The following is a 20068-nucleotide window of genomic DNA, read 5'->3' on the forward strand; positions in this document are numbered from 1 at the left end:
CTCTGGATCACACTAGTCTCTTTGCGCTAGTGCTGGGGATCCTTCTGTTCTGTCTCCTGGGATCGCGCTAGCTACTTTTCGCTAGCGCTGGGGATCCTTCTGTTCTGTCTTCTGGGATCGCGCTAGCCACTTTTCGCTAGCGCTGGGGATCCTTCTGTTCTGCTACTCTGTACCTGGATCGCGCTAGCCACTTTTCGCTAGTGCTGAGGATCCTTCTGATCTGTCTTCCTGAATCGCACTAACCACTAGCGGTAGCGGCTGTGGATCGTTCTGATCTGTGTTTCTGCTTGGATCACACTTGCGCTGACGGAAGAGCGGTGGATCCTTTCTGCCTAGTTCCTGTTTCACGTTTGTCTGTCTTGTCTGATTCGAAACGCTTGCTGTAGGCTCGGTGAGGTAACCGTTAAGCAAGCACTCACGTTCTCTGTTTCGTGTTTGTCTGTCTTTGGTTAGTTAGGCGTGCTTGTCTCTGTTGTGCGTAACACGCGGAGACCGCGCACGAACGCGTGCACTGTTGCGAATGAGTGCAGTGTTCGCGTTCAGCTAGCGTTTGTTATTTTCTTTATCTTTCTCTTTGTATGATTTGCTGTGCCTTTGCTACCCTTGTGCTCTGTCCTGCTCAGTCTTGTGTCGCTATTGGCAATCGCCATTCTTGCAATTGCGTTTCCTACTTCGTTTCCGCCGTTGTGTGTTCGCCGTCGCTGGGTGGCGACTAATTTGGTGGGCACACATTGGTTCTGTCCCTTTGCTCTGTTCCCTGTAGGCTATCCAACCCTGCCTGATTGTACCTTGTCCCGGATCTGTACAATTCCCATTGGCATCTGTGGCTGTGCAGTGGCTGTGTTCGCCTGCACTCCACAGCGCCATCTGCCGGTGGGAATTGCCCTCTGCGGGTGCATAGCACCTAGCCTGGGTGTCCGCAATATACGCTTGTGGAGGAAATCCGCCGCGTCAGCGCACGTCTGGTGCGCTGACCACGGAGACGATTCCACAACCGTTACACAAACCCTACACAAAACACTTTATAGTGAAAAAACCTGGTATGGGGTAAGGTGCTCAATGAGCGAACAGTAAAAGATGTAAAAAGAGTATAAGAACAATGTAAGAAAATTATATCTACCAATCCACGGATCCTATAGTGTCTGAGGACAAAAAAGAGAATGAGGTCTGTGGGATCATGACCTTTATTTATAGTTTTAGAACGGGTCCTATAGGGGTTAGAGGGGAGGAGCTAACCCAGGAAGTATGGAGACGTGGAGGTATCAGGAAAGATAATGCGCATGCAAAATGTTTTTCCTCCGGACGTCCATGTGTAGGCTCTTCTCTACTGCCGCACTCAGGCTCGCCCTACCGGTTCCATCAATGATGACTCATCAGGGGCCTGTCTGAGGCGGGCCATAGGGATGCTATTATTGAATGCAAAATGCAAATAACCTCCGAATTGCAGTGGACGAGTCACCACTATGTAAAACTATAAGTGCTCTTAATGCCACTTGCGGTTACTGTATTACACATAGTTGAGAACCGCTAAAGACAGCAAAATAAACTTAAACAAAATCTGAGATTAATAAAGCACAATCATTTATACTCACCTGGGGCTTCCTCCAGCCCGCTGTAGTCCATCAGCTCGATCATCAGACATCCTGTGCCCGCGCAGCCACTCACCGATGCTCCGGCCCCGCCTCCAGTTCACTTCTGGAATTTCTGACTTTAAAGTCAGAAAACCACTGCGCCTGCATTGCCGTGTCCTCGCTCCCGCTGATGGCACCAGGAGCATACTGCGCAGACCAAAGACTATACTGGGCTTGTGCAATACTCTCCTGGTGACATCAGCGGGAGCAAGGATGCAGCTGCGCAGGCGCAGTGGTTTTCAGACTTTAAAGTCTGAAATTCCAGAAGTGAACCAGAGGCGGGGCTGGAGCACCGGTGAGTGGCTGCGCGGGCACAGGATGTCTGTGGGGGGCCATTAGAAGCCCCGGGTAAGTTCAGCTCATTTTCCCCCGACCCCCCCCTACAGTATCCCTTTAAGTCATAACTCACCAAAATATTTCAGAATAAAAGCCTGGTAGACATTCTGCATATAAATAAAAGACTAGAACACAAATTTGTTGAATTAATACATTTATGAATAAACTTAAAAATTGTGAAACTGTACAAATAAGGCAGGCAGAGTTGTCAAAATCCAAGCAGAGGTCAGTGCAGGCGGCAGGCAGAGAATAGTCAAAATCCATTCAGATGTTGGTGCAGGCGCAGGAAGAGAGTAGTCAAAATCCAGACAAAAATCGATAACAGTAAGGCAGAAGCACTTAGTGCAGAAGCATGTGGGAACCAAATGGCTATAACATCCTGTGCTTTCAAATGAGCTTATCTGCCATGGCAGTCAGGTGACACAGGAGAGAGATCAAATTATAAACGTTTAGACAATTGAAAAAGAATTAGATAAGCAAAACCCGCTAACTAAGCTAAAAGAAATACACACTGTATGTATATCTATATACATGAGATCATGTGTGTGTGTATGTATGTATTTATATATATATATATATATATATATATATATATATATATTTATATATATTTATATATATATATATATATTATATTTACACACATATGATCTCATTTATATAGATATGCATACAGGGCGCATCTCTCCAATGAATTGATTTATATCTTGTTTTTTCCACCACCAATTGGGCTTTCTTTGGGTGGTACCCTTTGCTAAGAATTATTTTTTTCTAAATGCATTTTCACAGGAATATTTAGAAAAAAATTAAAAAAATTCATTATTTCTGTTTTCGGCCATTATAGCTTTAAATTAATACATGCTACCATAATTAAAACCAATGTATTTTATTTGCCCATTTGTCCCGGTTATTACACCATTTAAATGTCCCTATCACAATGTATGGCGCCAATATTTTATTTGGAAATAAAGGTGCATTTTTTCAGTTTTGCATCCATCACTATTTACAAGCTTATAATTTAAAAAATGTTTGTGATATACCCTCTTCACATGCATATTAAAAAAGTTCAGACCATTAGGTAACTATTTTCTTTCTTTTTTTAACCACTTCAGCCCTCAGTCGTTTTCACTTTATGCATGCGAGCAATGTTCGCCTCCCATTCATTAGCCTATAACTTTATCACTACTTATCACAATGAATTAGGCTTTCTTTGGAGGGTACATTTTGCTAAGAGCCACTTTACTGTAAATGCATTATAACAGGAAGAATAAGAAAAAAATCATTATTTCTCATTTTTGGGCCATTATAGTTTTAAAATAATACATGCCTCCATAATTAAAACTCGCGTATTGTATTTGCCCCGATTATTACACCGTTTAAATTATGTCTCTATCACAATGTATGGCGACAATATTTTATTTGGAAATAAAAGTGCATTCTTTTCCGTTTTGCATCCATTACTATTTACTATTATTTTATAATAAAAAAATAGAAGTATTTAATCTTTACATTGATATTTAAAAAGTTTACCCTTAGGTAAATATTTACGTGTTTTTTTTTTGTTTGTTTGTTTTATTGTAATGCTTCTTGTTTTTTTTTTTTTTTTTAATTAAACATTTTATGTGGGTATTTTTGGGAGGGTGAGATGTAAATAGTATTTTTTTATGTAAATATATGTGTATTTTTATTTATTTTTTACATTTAGATGTAGTTTTACTTTTTGGCCGCAAGATGAGTTTGTTTACATGACGTCACTCTAACCGTAACATGTACACTTAGAGGGACGTAGGGGGACGCAAGAGGCAGAAAAAGCGAGGCTTCCAAGAGAAGCAGCCGCTTTTTTTGCATGGGAGAGGAATCAATCATCGGTCCCGAAATATTGATTCCTAGGCTAACAATCCGTGGACAGGAGCACACGTGCACGCGCGCGATCGGCCGCGGGAGTGCACATGGCCTCCTGGATGTAGCTTCTACGTCCAGGAGGCTTAAATGGTTAATTGTAATTCTTTTTTTTTTCATTAATTTTATTTGGGTAATTTTTGGTGTGGGAGGTAAACAGTTAATCTTAAATGTAATAAGATGGGTCTCTTTTATTAAAAAATGTATGTAGATATAGTTTTAATATTTTGCCACAAGATGGCCACTGTGTTTTTTTTTGTTTTTGTTTTTTTGCATATGGAGGACAGGAAACTTATTTTTGTCAGAAAGACTGCGGCTTCTGATGAGAAGCCGTCGGTCTTTCTAGCGGGGACTTACTATGTTCCATTCATTGATCTCCGGGACAATGGGGGGCGGCACGGGAGTGTTTGGGCGCGTGCACAACAGCACAGCAGCAGTCACGTCCAGGCGGCTTAAATGGTTAAGCAATATCAGCTGCATGGAAGCCCTGCTGATCTGTTTGGCTGCAGTAGTGTTTGAATAACACCAGAAACAAGCATGCAGCTAATCTTGTCAGATCTGACAATAGTTTCAGAAACACCTGACCTGCTGCATGCTTGTTCATGGTCTATGGCTAAAAATATTAGAGGCAAAGGATCAGCAGGAGAGCCAGGCAACTAGTATTGCTTACATGTATATAAATATGGCAGCCTCCATAACCCTCTCATTACAGTTGTCCTTTAAAGTGCACCTGAACCCAGAACTTCATCTCAGCTCTAAAAGATAAGCACCAGCATAAAATCCTTTAAAGAAAAACATGTCTTTGTTACAGCTGATACAAAGCCTATAAATAAATCTGCAGTGTATCTACTTCCTGCTTTCATGGAAGCAGACATATCCTATATTAACAAATAAGATCTCTGCTATAGCAGTCAGCTGATACAGCTAAGGGATCAAATTACAACTTGTGATTAGACCCAGATGAGGGGGAATTAGACAGGCTAAACTCTCTAAATGCACACAGGGTGCATTTCTATATGTTTTCCTCTGTCCAGTGCAAGAGTTCAGGTCCATTTTAAAGTGACTGATTGCATGGTAAACAATAGGGCATCATTGGTTTTAAAGTGCTAGGTGCATAGTTTTCATGTAGTTATTATAGCGTTAGGATTTGCTTTTTTTTTTTTTTTTTTTTTTTTTTTTTTTTTTTTTTTAAAGCTCATTGTCTTTTTTTTTGTAGCAAAAATTAACCAGGTCATAGAAAGGCTGAGACTGCACTGAATACTGTAGGTTGCAGAGTGTTTGTATAGTAATAATACTTCTAATAGTGTCATTGCTTATAATGCATAATACAATCAGTATTTCCAGTAGGATAAGCATACCGTCTTACCTTTGCCACAAGACTGTAAAGAGCGTGAGCACCTCTGTATGGGCCACTCCCACGCTCTCTGCTCGGTATGGGCCACTCCCACGCTCTCTGCTCTGTATGGGCCACTCCCACGCTGTCTCCTCTGTATGGGCCACTCCCACACTCTCTGCTCTGTATGGGCCACTTCCATGATCTCTGCTCTGTATGGGCTGCTCCCACTCTCTCTGCTCTGTATGGGCCACTCCCACGCTCTCTGCTCTGTATGGACCACTCCCACGCTCTCTGCTCTGTATGGGCCACTCCCACGCTCTCTGCTCTGTATGGGCCACTCCCACGCTCTCTGCTCTGTATGGGCCGCTCCCACGCTCTCTGCTCTGTATGGGCCGCTCCCACGCTCTCTGCTCTGTATGGGCCACTCCCACGATCTCTGCTCTGTATGGGCCGCTCCCACTCTCCCTGCTCTGTATGGGCCACTCCCACGCTCTCTGCTCTGTATGGGCTGCTCCCATGCTCTCTGCTCTGTATGGGCCACTCCCACGCTTTCTGCTTTGTATGGGCCGCTCCCACACTCTCTGCTCTGTATGGGCTGCTCCCACTCTCCCTGCTCTGTATGGGCCACTCCCACGCTCTCTGCTTCGTATGGGCCGATCCCACTCTCCCTGCTCTGTATGGTCCGCTCCAACGCTCTCTGTCCTGTATGGGCTGCTCCGACGCTCTCTGTCCTGTATGGGCCACTCCCACGTTCTCTTCTCTGTATGGGCCGCTCCCACGCTCTCTGCTCTGTATGGGCTGCTCCCATGCTCTCTGCTCTGTATGGGCCGCTCCCACGCTCTCTGCTCTGTAAGGGCTGCTCCCACGCTCTCTGCTCTGTATGGGCCGCTCCCACTCTCCCTGCTCTGTATGGGCTGCTCCCACCCTCTGCTCTGTATGGGCCACTCCCACGCTCTCTGCTCTGTATGGGCCACTCCCATACTCTTTGCCCTTTTAAACCATGTCCTAAATCAATCCCACACGTCCTACCTGCTACTTCTGGTTGACTATATCAGCCAGATTTTCTGCTCTACATGGCCTGACCTATATTCATCATGGGATATTATGTTAGTGGCTTGTATAATTAGCTGCTGCAGCAGGACTTGTAATTCCATTAGGAATAGTGGCCGTGTTGTTTGGCCTCGCTCTCCCTGACCTCCCCACACTGTAATCTTGGATTGCAGGTTACTTTTAGCAGTAAGCACTTTCTCCAACTAGAGTGGATAAAGCCATAGCCCCACCCCCTTGTCATAGTCTCTAAAGAAGCACTTGTGTGTAAAACTGCCATCAGGCTCCTAGCAACCAGCACCCACCATTATCCACCCCCGCAATGGTACGTGTTTAACCACTTGAGGACTGCAGTGTTAAACCCCCCTAAAGACCAGTCTAATTATTGCTAAATTGGCCACTGCAGCTTTAAGGCCAAGCTGCAGGGTCGCACAACACAGCACACGTGATCCCCCCCCCCTTTCCCCCCACCAACAGAGCTCTCTGTTGGTGGGGTCGGATTGCTCCACAGTTTATTTATTTATTTTTATAAATATTTATTTTATTTATTTTTAATAAATGTTTCTTTTTTTTTTTTTTTTTTTTTTAAATTTGTCCTCCCCTGCTCCCTCCCTCCCTCCCCCGCCAGCCAATCAGGGTGATCAGCTGTCATAGGCTTCTGCCTATGACAGCCGATCACACCCCAGCCTCAGGAGGGACAGCCGTGTCACACGGCTGTCCCCAGTACAGCGCTGCTGCCGATCGCAGCACTGTACATGTAAATAGACGGCGATCACTCTGTCTAACAGTCTCCCGAGCGGCGATTGCCGCTCAGAGACTAAAGAGGGGGTAGAGCTCCGCCCCCGAGCAGGAGATGCGCACGCAGCCTGCACGCAATCTCCTGCAAAATGCAGCCCCAGGACTTGACGCCAATTGGCATTAGGCGGTCCTGGGGCTGCCGCCGCAGTCCCCCCCTTTGGTGTGAGGCAGTCCTAAAGTAGTTAATAATAATAATAATAATAGTAATAATAATAATTCCTTTTTTGTATAGCGTTTTTTTTCCTGTCGGACTCAAAGCGCTTGTGAGGCAGCCACAAGAGCGTAGGCAGTAGCAGTATTAGGGAGTCTCACCCAAAGAACTCTTACTGAATAGGTGCTGGCTTACTGAACAGGCAGAGCCGAGATTCAAACCCAGGTGTCAGAGGCAGAGCCCTTAACCATTACACTATCCAGCCATCAAGTCTTCTTCTTGCCAAATAAAGGAAGTTGTACAGCAGTGCCGACCATCCTCTCTCCTTTCATCCCTAATGATAATTGTTCCTCCCCTCAGAATTCTCTAACAGGAAGTGATGATGTTTCTCTATTTGCAGGGTGGAGTCCCGGCATCAGGAACCTCTCAGAGACTCATCTCTCTGAATCCACAGACTGTACAACGGATGATGATGTCACTGGACAAGAGTCTCCTGCAGATATCCTGATTACCCCAAATATTCCCCCAGACTCCCCTCACCTGTCTAACCCTGAGGGGCCTCGTGCCCAGCACAGCTCTCCCCATGCTGGAGGGTCTTATTCATGTTCCCTGTGTGGGAAATGTTTTGTTTACAAATCAAATCTTATCAAACATGAGAGATTTCACACTGAAGAGAAGCCCTATTCATGTGCTGAGTGTGGGAAATGTTTTGGGTGTAAATCACTGCTTATCAGACATTATAGATCTCACACTGGTGAGAAACCCTATTCATGTGCTGAGTGTAGGAAATGCTTTCTTCAGAAATCACATCTTGTCATGCATGAAAGATCTCATACTGGTGAGAAGCCCTATTCATGTGCTGAGTGTGGGAAATGCTTTGGGCGTAAACCCCATCTTAATAGACATGTGAAATATCACACTGGTGAGAAACCATACTCATGTGCTGAGTGTGGGAAATGTTTTGGGAATAAATCTCATCTTTTCACACATGAGAGATCTCACACTGGTGAGAAGCCCTATCCATGTGGTAAGTGTGGAAAATGTTTTGGGAGTAAATCAAACCTTGCAATGCATGAGAGATCTCACACTGGTGTGAAGCCATATTCATGTGCTGAGTGTGGGAAATGTTTTGGACTTAAATCACATCTTGTCGATCATGAGAGATCTCACACTGGTGAGAAGCCCTATTCGTGTACTGAGTGTGCAAAATGTTTTGGAAGTAAATCACTGCTTATCAGACATTATAGAACTCACACTGGTGAGAAACCCTATTCATGTGCTGAGTGTGGGGAATGTTTTGTTCAGAAATCACAACTTGTCTTGCATGAGAGATCTCACACTGGTGAGAAGCCCTATCCGTGTGCTGAGTGTGGGAAATGTTTTGCACAGAAATCAACTCTTATTACTCATAAACAATCTCACACTGGAGAGAAGCCCTACTCGTGTGCTGAGTGTGAAAAATGTTTTGGAGAGAAAGGAAAACTTGTCAGACATGTGAGATCTCATACTGGTGTGAAGCCCTATTCATGTGCTGAATGTGAGAAATGTTTTGTTCAGAAATCACAGCTTGTCAGACATTTGAGATCTCACACTGGGGAGAAGCCCTATTCATGTGCTGAGTGTGGGAAATGTTTTGGGCAGCATTCAAGCCTTCTCAGACATGAGAGATCTCACACTGGTGAGAAACCCTATTCATGTGCTGAGTGTGGAAAATGTTTTGTTCAGAAACCACACCTTGTCCGACATGAGAGATCTCACACTGGTGAGAAGCCCTATTCATGTGCTGGGTGTGGGAAATGTTTTGTTCAGAAATCACAGCTTGTCAGACATTTGTGTTAAGTCAGGCAGGGGTCACACTTATTTGAATCGCATGCGTTTTGCCACAGAGTAAAAAATGCATGTAATGTTAGTTTATGGCTCGCACAAAAAACACATTGGTATATGATTTTCAATGCGTTTTAAGGTGCATGAAAAAAATGATCCACAATTTTGTTCTTTCTGCAAACTGTGTGCAAATCACATGCGTTCTACTGTACACACAATGGTTTCCTAGGTGAAATAAAAAATGCACATGTTTTTGAAAACAGAATTTTGTCACACTGAAATGGCTGTTTTGTACAATTCAGAGTCAGAATTTAACCCCTTAAAGTGAAAATAAGAATTTGAGGCTCCCGGAAAGTTTTATATAACCTTGTTATTATTTACCTCCTGTGATCTGCACATGTGGGAATATCAGAAGCTCCCATTCATTCAGACTGAACTGAGAAAAGGAGATTTCTCTCTCACTGTGTCTTCGTTTTGCAGTCATGTATACAGTAAAAGTATGAAAACCCGTCTTATTTATTTTTTTGTGTATTATTAGCTGGGCCTTTACACATGGTTAAAACTGAGAAAAAATGTTATAACAATAGTCAAAATAATCCATGTAACCCCCTTTCCTGAATAAATAGATCCTTATTTGTTCCCTATAGATAGCTTTTGTGCCCCAGCTTGTTGCTGTGCAGTAGGAAGCTAGCTCAGCCAGAGGCATTGTGGGTATTTGTATTATTCTGTCAGCCTGGTGGGAAAGTATGGGGAGAATTAGCAGTGGAGGAGAGAGAATCGCTGCTGGTCACCAGAGATCTGGGCATGTGCAGAGAGATGCACCCCTCATTCATTACATTTCATGCTAAATATCCCCCCAGCCAGGCCTCCTACAATCCCCCCATTTGTAGGGTACAGAGGGGACCCCCGTGCCACTTCTGTATCATAATGCAGACCTCCAGCACTGCTTGTTCCCGAGATATCACATACATACTGAACTAGGAATCTGCAGTTTGGTATAGCAGCAGCCCGGTGGTCCCCTTCTTACCCTCCACATTTGGGGATTGTAGGAGCCATGGTGGCAGAGATCCTGTGGCTGAAATGTAATACATTTAGGGTACCTATTTATTGTAACACTGAAGCCCCCCATTAGAAGCAGAGGCTTGCTTAGACAGTAATGTGGGGGGTTTAGACTTACTGTGAAAATTAGGAGACCCAGGAACCCTCCGGGCTCCTCAGGAACTCCTATAAAGTCTCCCCCTCCCCCCACCAGCACCAACACCTGCACAAGCAGAGGACAATGGCCTCAATTCACTAAGCTTATCTCCTGTCTTTAATAACGTTTCTAGAGTGGTCACCATGGTGATGAGGAATGTCGTATTCAGGAAACATTTCACCTCAGGCAAACCTAAAGTTAACTCTTCTGTCTTTAAGTTAACGCTTCAATCCTGAAAATAACTCCACTGTTAAAGACAGGCTGTTTATTAACTGCGTGTGAAAATAACTACAGAGGAGTTAAATTAACTACAGAGGAGGTAACTTAAAGGGATACTGTAGGGGGGTCGGGAGAAAATGAGCTGAACTTACCTGGGGCTTCTAATGGTCCCCCCCAGACATCCTGTGTTGGCGCAGCCACTCACCGATGCTCCGGCCCCGCCTCCAGTTCACTTCTGGAATTTCTGACTTTAAAGTCAGAAAACCACTGCGCCTGCACGCCCGTGTCCTCGCTCCCGCTGATGTCACCAGGAGTGTACTGCGCAGATGTAGACCATACTGGGCCTGTGCTGTGCGCTCTTGATGACATCAGCGGGATCGAGGACACGGCAACGCAGGCGCAGTGGTTTTCAGACTTTAAAGTCTGAAATTCCAGAAGTGAACCGGAGGCGGGGCCGGAGCATCGGTGAGCGGCTGCGCCAACACAAGATGTCTGCGGGGGACCGTTAGAAGCCCCGGGTAAGTTCAACTCATTTTCCCCTGACCCCCCTACAGTATCCCTTTAAGGAATGAAGAGATAAGATAACTCTCTTACTGTGTGGAGGTAAGTTTTCTCTTGCCTTATTATCTCCAGCATGATCTTAGTGAATTGAGGCCAATGTCCTTACTGTGCATGTATCTGCTTACACCGCCTCCTGTGTGCTGGTAACTCTCACCTGACCTGCTCAGGAGTGACTCTCCCTGTTCCCTAGGCAACATGTCATCACCTTCTACCCTGGGTGAGACATAAATTATGCAAGGAGGGAGGGAACAGAAACAAAGATCATGAACAACAAAAAAAGGGAGGAAGTGATGTCAGTTTTAGGCCTAGTTCACAGTGCTCAGTTACATTGCAGAATAATTCTGCATGTCAGCTCACAGACCATACAATGTATGGGCCTGTTCACAGTACTGCGCTGTAACTGATCACGTTATTCGAACTCGCTGCATGCAGGCTTTGTATTAAAGTCTATGTCCAGTCTCTATTGCAGTTCACACTCGTAACGTTTGTGTTATGTGACTACAGCCTCAGCCTCACTGGGGAGCAGTCAAGATAGAAAAATAAACAAAAAATTATTACATTTTATTGATCTTCTAAATGTGCCAGAGAAAAACACTGAAGAGTGGATAGGAAAGGGAGACAATTCATTTTTTATTGCATCTGATTACTATTTTGTATTTTCCTTTTAATTTATGTAACACCATATGGTAATAATATTTTTGCAGAGAAATGGAGTGTATTGATTTAACAGAAAATAGTATGCAATATACATCATAACAAAATAAGGGGCATAAATGTGGGCACCCCAACAGAGATATTATTTGGCAGCATCCTCCCCCACCTTCCCCCCGAAAAACACATATTTCTCCAGTGTTTTCCCACAAAATACACATTATTAGGCAGCAGTTAACCCCAAAATATGTATAAGTAGGCAACATTTCCCCCTGTAAGAACACATAAGGCAGCAATAACCCCCTATAAGAACACATAAGGTGGCACTTCCCCCCCCCCCCCTTAAAGGGAACCTTAACTGAGAGGGATATGGATGTTTCCTTTTAAACAATACCAGTTGCTTGGTAGTCCTGCTGATCTCTTTGGCTGCAGTAGTGGCTGAATCACACACCTAAATCAAACATGCAGCTAATGCAGTCTGAATTCTGTCAGAGCACCCAATCTGCAGGCTTGTTGAGGGGCTGTGGCTAAAAGTATTAGAGACACGGGATCAGCAGGAGAGTCAGGCAACTGGTATTATTTTGAAAGGAAAAATCTATATCCTTCTCAGTTTAGGTTCCTTTTAAACTCATTTAGACAATGTTTCCTCATAAAACATATTAGGCAGAGTTCCCCTTTCTGATTCCCCCCCCCCCCCCCCAATAAGTACCCGCTAATATCCCTGGTGTCAGTGGCAGCACCTGAAAATAAAAATAATGTACTTACCTGGCAGGTGACTCCTCTCCTGTCCTCCAGCGCTGCTCCCCAATCTTCATTGCAGCAGCTCCAGCTGCACACCTCCTGCACTATGCTGACAGGCAGGGCTGGGCTACAGGAAAATGGTGGTCACTGCTATAGACAAAGTCTACATCTCCAATTAAAGCTGCTAATAAAGTTATTCCTCTGGATAATGTGCTGAATATCAGCTGTATATTGTTCCCACAGTGTGACGTGTTCTGTTTCTCTGCATGGAATGTAAGATGTACTGTTACCTGCATCACTCAGATTTACTGTAATAAATAAAAGTATATAGCTGATGCACTCCCATACCACAAGCCCTGCACCCAGGCCACATCCACCCACCCCCTCATCTACTACCAGCTCTACCAGCACTAGACCACACCTACCACTTCCTTCTCTTCTACCAGCACCAGGCCACACCCACCACCTCCTCTACTACCAGCTTTACCATAACCAGGCCACACCCACCACCTCCTCCTCTACTACCAGTTCTACCAGCACCAGGCCACACCCACCACCTCCTCCTCTTCTACCAGCTTTACCAGTACCAAGCCACACATCTCCCACTATTGGCCAAGGTGGAGGGATATTATGGATGCCCTGATAAATCTACTGTGATGACCTAAATCACTGGGTTATATCTAACAACAATAACTAGACTAGTGGCACACAATCTAGGTTACATTGTTGCTGGTGATGAGGCATGTCTGGGCAGTGGGGAACCCATACTGTTTTGGGCAGTGCAGTTTCTAGGCTAAAATGCACCCAGGTAGGTTAGCTAGGTCTAGTTTCACTCAGTTTAGGTCCCCCAGTATAGGTAGCCAGGAATAGGTACCCCGGTATAGGTAGGCAGCTATAGGTGTGTGTCCCCCCCAGTATAGGTGGCCAGGCATAGGTGAGCCAGTAAAGTTGCCCCCAGTATAGGTTAGCCAGGTAGGTGCCTCAGGTATAGGTAGCCAGTATAGTTGCCCTCAGTATATGTTAGATAGGCAAGCACCCCCCGGTATAAGTTAGATAGGTAGGTGCCCCCAGTACGGGTTAGCTAGGTAGGTGCCTCCAATATAGGTAGCCAGTATAGTTGCCCCCAGCATAGGTTAGATAGGTAGGTGCCCCCAGTATAGGTTAGTTAGGTAGGTGCCTCCAATATAGGTAGCCGGTATAGTTGCCACCTGTATAGGCTAGCTAGGTAGGTAGGTGCCCCCAATACAGGTTAGATAAGTAAGTGCCCCCAGTATAGGTTAGAGAGGTAGCTGCCCCCCAGTATAGATTAGATTGGTAGCTGCCCCCAGTATAGGTTAGATAGGTAGCTGCCCTCCAGTACAGGTTAGATTAGGTAGGTGCCCCCAGTATCGGTTAGATTAGGTAGGTGCCCCCAGTATAGGTTAGATAGGTAGCTTCCCCCAGTATAGGTTAGATAGGTAGCTGCCCCCCAGTACAGGTTAGATTAGGTAGGTGCCCCCCAGTACAGGTTAGATTAGGTAGCTGCCTCCCCAGTATAGGTTAGATTAGCTAGCTGCCCCCAGTATAGGTTAGATAGGTAGCTGCCCCCGAGTACAGGTTAGATTAGGTAGGTGCCCCCAGTATAGTTTAGATAGGTAGCCTCCCCAGTATAGGTTAAGTAGGTAGGTGCCCCCTCATAATGGAGGGGGGAGCCAGAGCCGCGCAGAGGGCAGCCCGACCTCTCCCTCACTCTTCCCGGGCCGCCCTCCATGCTCCCCCCTTGGACTGCGCAGGGAAGCGCTGCTATACACAGTTACTCACCTCCCTGGTTCCGATCGCCGCTCCCGCCCTGCTGGTCTCCTCTCTGCATAGCCGCTGATACACACGCTGCTTCCTGTCAGGAAGCAGCATGTGTATCAGCGGCTATGCAGAGGAGGAGACCAGCAGGGCGGGAGGAGGAGGAGGAGACCAGCAGGGTTGCTGGTGATGAGGCATGTCTGGGCAGTGGGGAACCCATGCCGTTTTGGGCAGTGCAGTTTCTAGGCTAAAATGCACCCAGGGCGAGGGTGTAAAAATTGCGCCACACCCACCACCTCCTCCTCTACTACCAGCTCTACCAACACCAGGCCACACCCACCACCTCCTCTTCTACCAGCTCTACTAGCACTAGGTCACACCCACCACCTCCTCCTCTACTACCAGCTCTACCAACACCAGGCCACATCCACCACCTCTTCCTCTTACCAGCGCTACAACCACCAGGTCACACCCACCACCTCCTCCTCTACTACCAGCACCAGGAAACATACACCACCTCTTCCTCTACTACCAGCAACAGGCCACACCCACCACCTCCTCCTCTACTACAAGCTCTTCCAACCACCAGACCACATCCACCACCTCTTCCTCTTACCAGCGCTACAACCACCAGGCCACACCCACCACCACCTACTCTACTACCAGCGCCACCTCCTCTAGTACTAGCTGTACCAGCACCAGGCCACACCCACTACCTCCTTTTCTAGTACTAGCTGTATCAGCACCAGGCCACACCCACAACCCGCTCCTCTGGTACCAGCTCTACTAGGACCAGGCCACACCCACCACCTCCTCCTCTACTACCAGCACTAGGTCAAACCCACCACCTCCTCTACTAGCACTAGGCCACACCCACCACTCCATCCTCTACTACCAGGACCAGGCCACACCCACCACCCCCTCCTCTACTACCAGCACCAGGCCACACCCACCACCTCCTCCTCCTCTACTACCAGCACCAGGCCACACCCACCACCTCCTTCTTTACTACTAGTCCACACCCACTACCTCCTCCTCTAGTACTAGCTGTACCAGCACCAGGCCACGCCCACCTCCTCCTCTACTACCAGCTCTACTAGCTCCAGGCCACACCCACCACCTCCTCCTTTACTACCAGCACTAGGTCACACCTACCACCTCCTCTACTAGCACTAGTCCACACCCACTACCTCCTCCTCTAGTACTAGCTGTATCAGCACCAGACCACACCCACCCACCCCTCATCTACTACCAGCACTAGGCCACACCCACCACCTCCTTCTCTTCTACCAGCACCAGGCCACACCCACCGCCGCCTCTACTACCAGCTTTACAAGCACCAGGCCACACCCACCACCTCCTCCTCTACTACCAGTTCTACCAGCACCAGGCCACACCCACCACCACCTCCTCTACTTCCAGCTTTACCAGCACCACACCCACCACCTCCTCCTCTACTTCCAGCTTTACCAGTACCAAGCCACACATCTCCCACTATTGGCCAAGGTGGAGGGATATTATGGATGCCCGGATAAATCTACTGTGATGACCTAAATCACTGGGTTATATCTAACAACAATAACTAGACTAGTGGCACACAATCTAGGTTACATTGTTGCTGGTGATGAGACATGTCTGGGCAGTGGGGAACCCATACCGTTTTGGGCAGTGCAGTTTCTAAGCTAAAATGCACCCAGGTATGTTAGCTAGGTCTAGTTGCACTCAGTTTAGGTCCCCCAGTATAGGTAGCCAGGAATAGGTGAGCCAGTAAAGTTGCCCCCAGTATAGGTTAGCCAGGTAGGTGCCTCCAGTATAGGTAGCCAGTATAGTTGCCCCCAGTATATGTTAGATAGGCAAGCACCCCCCGGTATAAGTTAGATAGGTAGGTGTCCCCAGTACAGGTTAGCTAGGTAGGTGCCTCCAATATAGGTAGCCAGTATAGTTGCCCCCAGCATAGGTTAGATAGGTAGGTGCCCCCAGTATAGGTTAGTTAGGTAGGTGCCTCCAATATAGGTAGCCGGTATAGTTGCCACCTGTATAGGCTAGCTAGATAGGTAGGTGCCCCCAATACAGGTTAGATAAGTAAGTGCCCCCAGTATAGGTTAGAGAGGTAGCTGCCCCCCAGTATAGATTAGATTGGTAGCTGCCCCCAGTATAGGTTAGATAGGTAGCTGCCCTCCAGTACAGGTTAGATTAGGTAGGTGCCCCCAGTATCGGTTAGATTAGGTAGGTGCCCCCAGTATCGGTTAGATAGGTAGTTGCCCCCCAGTATAGGTTAGATAGGTAGCTGCCCCCAGTATAGGTTAGATAGGTAGCTGGTTAGATTAGGTAGGTGCCCCCCAGTACTGGTTAGATTAGCTAGCTGCCCCCAGTATAGGTTAGATTAGCTAGCTGCCCCCAGTATAGGTTAGATAGATAGCTGCCCCCAGTACAGGTTAGATAGGTAGCTGCCCCCGAGTACAGGTTAGATTAGGTAGGTGCCCCCAGCATAGGTTAGATAGGTAGCTGCCCCCCCAGTATAGTTTAGATAGGTAGCCTCCCCAGTATAGGTTAAGTAGGTAGGTGCCCCCTACCTCTCCCTCACTCTCCCCGGGCCACCCTCCATGCTCCCCCCTTGGACTGCAGCAGAGTTAGCGTGCAGGGAAGCGCTGCTATACACAGTTACTCACCTCCCTGGTTCCGATCGCCGCTCCCGCCCTGCTGGTCTCCTCTCTGCATAGCCGCTGATACACACGCTGCTTCCTGTTTAACATGTATGGCTATGCAGAGGAGGAGACTGGCGGCCAGTGAGCGGCGATCGGAACCAGGGAGGTGAGTAACTGTGTATAGCAGCGCTTTCCTGCGCGCTAACTCTGCTGCAGTCCGAGGGGGGAGCATGGAGGGCGGCCCGGGGAGAGGGAGGGAGAGGTCGGGCTGCCCTCCCCGTGGCTTCAGCTCCCCCCTCCATCACAGCCCCCCCCCCTCCCTCTGCGCTCAGGGCAGCTACACGGGCCGCACGCAGGGTCGGACTGGGACACCAAGGGCCCACCAAGGAAGTTTCAGCCTGGGGCCCGCCCCCCTCTCCTCTTCCCCCCCTCTCCTCTCCCCCCCCCCCCCCTTCCCAATTTGGGCTCACATACACATGTACTCTAGAAATTTTGCATGACTTTATGGTAGGGAATACATTGTGAGCAATTCTGAGGACAGTCTCCAATAGGGATATGTCTAAATGCGGCGCGCCGCAGCGAAACTAAATGGGTGTCACCACGCACTGGAACATTGGCGTGGTCATGATGAGTCATGGGCAGCCTTAAAAAAAAAAATACAAAACACAAAATAAGTAGCGGTGTTATTCACAGAGATTAGGTCTGACCAGATACATTTTAGATAAAATATTCAAGTAGTTACATGCCTCATGATAATTCATACAGTAGTCAAATGGCAGCAGATACCCCCACAAAATGCAATCAGGTTGCCGACAGATGCCCCCACAAAATGTAATCAGGTTGACGGCAGATTGCCCCACAAAATGCAATCAGCTTGGCGGCAGATACCCCCACAAAATGCAATCAGGTTGGCGGCAGATACCCCCACAAAATGCAATCAGGTTGCCGACAGATGCCCCCACAAAATGTAATCAGGTTGACGGCAGATTGCCCCACAAAATGCAATCAGCTTGGCAGCAGATACCCCCACAAAATGCAATCAGGTTGGCGGCAGATACCCCCACAAAATGCAATCAGGTTGACGGCAGATACCCCCACAAAATGCAATCAGGTTGATGGCAGATACCCCCACAAAATGCAATCAGGTTGGCTGCAGATACCCCCACACAATGCAATCAGGTTGGCTGCAGATACCCCCACAAAATGCAATCAGGTTGGCTGCAGATACCCCCACACAATGCAATCAGGTTGGCTATAGATACCCCCACAAAATGCAATCAGGTTGGCTGCAGATACCCCCACACAATGCAATCAGGTTGGCTGCAGATACCCCCACACAATGCAATCAGGTTGGCTGCAGATACCCCCACAAAATGCAATCAGGTTGGCTGCAGATACCCCCACACAATGCAATCAGGTTGGCTATAGATACCCCCACAAAATGCAATCAGGTTGGCTGCAGATACCCCCACACAATGCAATCAGGTTGGCTGCAGATACCCCCACACAATGCAATCAGGTTGGCTGCAGATACCCCCACAAAATGCAAACAGGTTGGCTGCAGACACCCCCACAAAATGCAAACAGGTTGGCTGCAGATACCCCCACAAAATGCAATCAGGTTGGCTGCAGATACCCCCACAAAATGCAATCAGGTTGGCTGCAGATACCCCCACACAATGCAATTAGGTTGGTGGCAGATACCCCCACAAAATGCAAGTGACCCCCAGCTTGGAAGGGTGGTCAGCGGGCACAGATCAGCGGGGAAGCCTCCCCCCCTCCCTCACCTAGGGCCCCCCGCTTCCGCGCACCCCCCTCCTCCAGAAGTGCAGCGACCGGAGAATAGCTTACCGAGCTTCAGATGATGCTAGCTCCGCTCCGCATTGGTGTTGTCCGGATCATGGACGATTCGGATCTTTGATCCGAATCTATTTTGTGAGTCGAATCATCCGAATCATCAAAATGAGTGATTCGGATCGCAAAGGGGGCGGGGCCAGGAGCGACACGCCCCCTCTCAGCGGGCAGCGGGGTCCTGGAAGCAGAGCAGAGATGGATCGCTCTGTTGAAGGGGAGGCACAAAATGCAATCAGGTTGGCTGCAGATACCCCCACAAAATGCAATCAGGTTGATGGCAGATACCCCCACAAAATGCAATCAGGTTGGCTGCAGATACCCCCACACAATACAATCAGGTTGGTTACAGATACCCCCACACAATGCAATCAGGTTGGCTGCAGATACCCCCACACAATGCAATCAGGCTAGCTGCAGATACCCCCACACAATGCAATCAGGTTGGCTGCAGATACCCCCACACAATGCAATCAGGTTGGCTGCAGATACCCCCACACAATGCAATCAGGTTGGCTGCAGATACCCTCACAAAATGCAAACAGGTTGGCTGCAGACACCCCCACAAAATGCAAACAGGTTGGCTGCAGATACCCCCTCAAAATGCAATCAGGTTGGCTGCAGATACCCCCACAAAATGCAATCAGGTTGGCTGCAGATACCCCCACACAATGCAATCAGGTTGGTGGCAGATACCCCCACAAAATGCAATCAGGTTAGTGGCAGATACCCACACAAAATGCAATCAGGTTGGCTGCAGATACCCCCACAAAATGCAATCAGGTTGGCTGCAGATACCCCCACACAATGCAATCAGGTTGGTGGCAGATACCCCCACAAAATGCAAGTGACCCCCCAGCTTGGAAGGGGGGTCAGCGGGCACAGATCAGCGGGGAAGCCTCCCCCCCTCCCTCACCTAGGGCCCCCCCCTTCCGCGCACCCCCCTCCTCCAGAAGTGCAGCCAGCAGCGAGCGGAGAATAGCTTACCGAGCTTCAGATGATGCTAGCTCCGCTCCGCATTAGTGTTGTCCGGATCATGAACGATTCGGATCTTTGATCCGAATCTATTTTGTGAGTCGAATCATCCGAATCATCAAAATGAGTGATTCGGATCGCAAAGGGGGCGGGGCCAGGAGCGACACGCCCCCCTCTCAGCGGGCAGCGGGGTTCTGGAAGCAGAGCAGAGATGGATCGCTCTGTTGAAGGGGAGGCAGCCTTGCACAGCCACAGGTAGATGAGAGAGAGGGGACATTGGTGCCACTGCCAGATATGTGTAGAGCACACATACTGGCTGAAATGTGCTGCTCATTATAGGCTGTCTGTTCCGCAGTTGTGCACAGTGAACACATTGGAAACTTTTGGCACAGCTCAGTAACGTTACAGGCAGTGTGCTGGGCTAGGACAGGG

The 20068-nt window shown here is 47.8% G+C and overlaps 1 protein-coding gene across 2 annotated transcripts in view; it reads left to right on the top strand.

The window, feature by feature from the left end:
• LOC137535379 (zinc finger protein 585A-like) overlaps window positions 1-20068 on the top strand; it is a 133577-nt gene that overhangs the window by 24096 nt on the left and 89413 nt on the right. Inside the window, exon 3 of one of the 2 annotated variants that reach the window (XM_068257208.1) lies at window positions 7599-9287. The exons of the other annotated variant lie outside the window; for it this stretch is intronic. Within the exon in view, the coding sequence (XP_068113309.1) occupies window positions 7599-9037 (1439 nt within the window). The 3' untranslated portion in view covers window positions 9038-9287. Of the gene's footprint in view, window positions 1-7598; window positions 9288-20068 lie in introns of those variants that run through there. 2 annotated transcript variants of the gene reach the window in all.

The sequence above is a fragment of the Hyperolius riggenbachi genome, chromosome 10 (genome assembly GCF_040937935.1).
Source record: "Hyperolius riggenbachi isolate aHypRig1 chromosome 10, aHypRig1.pri, whole genome shotgun sequence".
NCBI lineage: Eukaryota > Metazoa > Chordata > Amphibia > Anura > Hyperoliidae > Hyperolius > Hyperolius riggenbachi.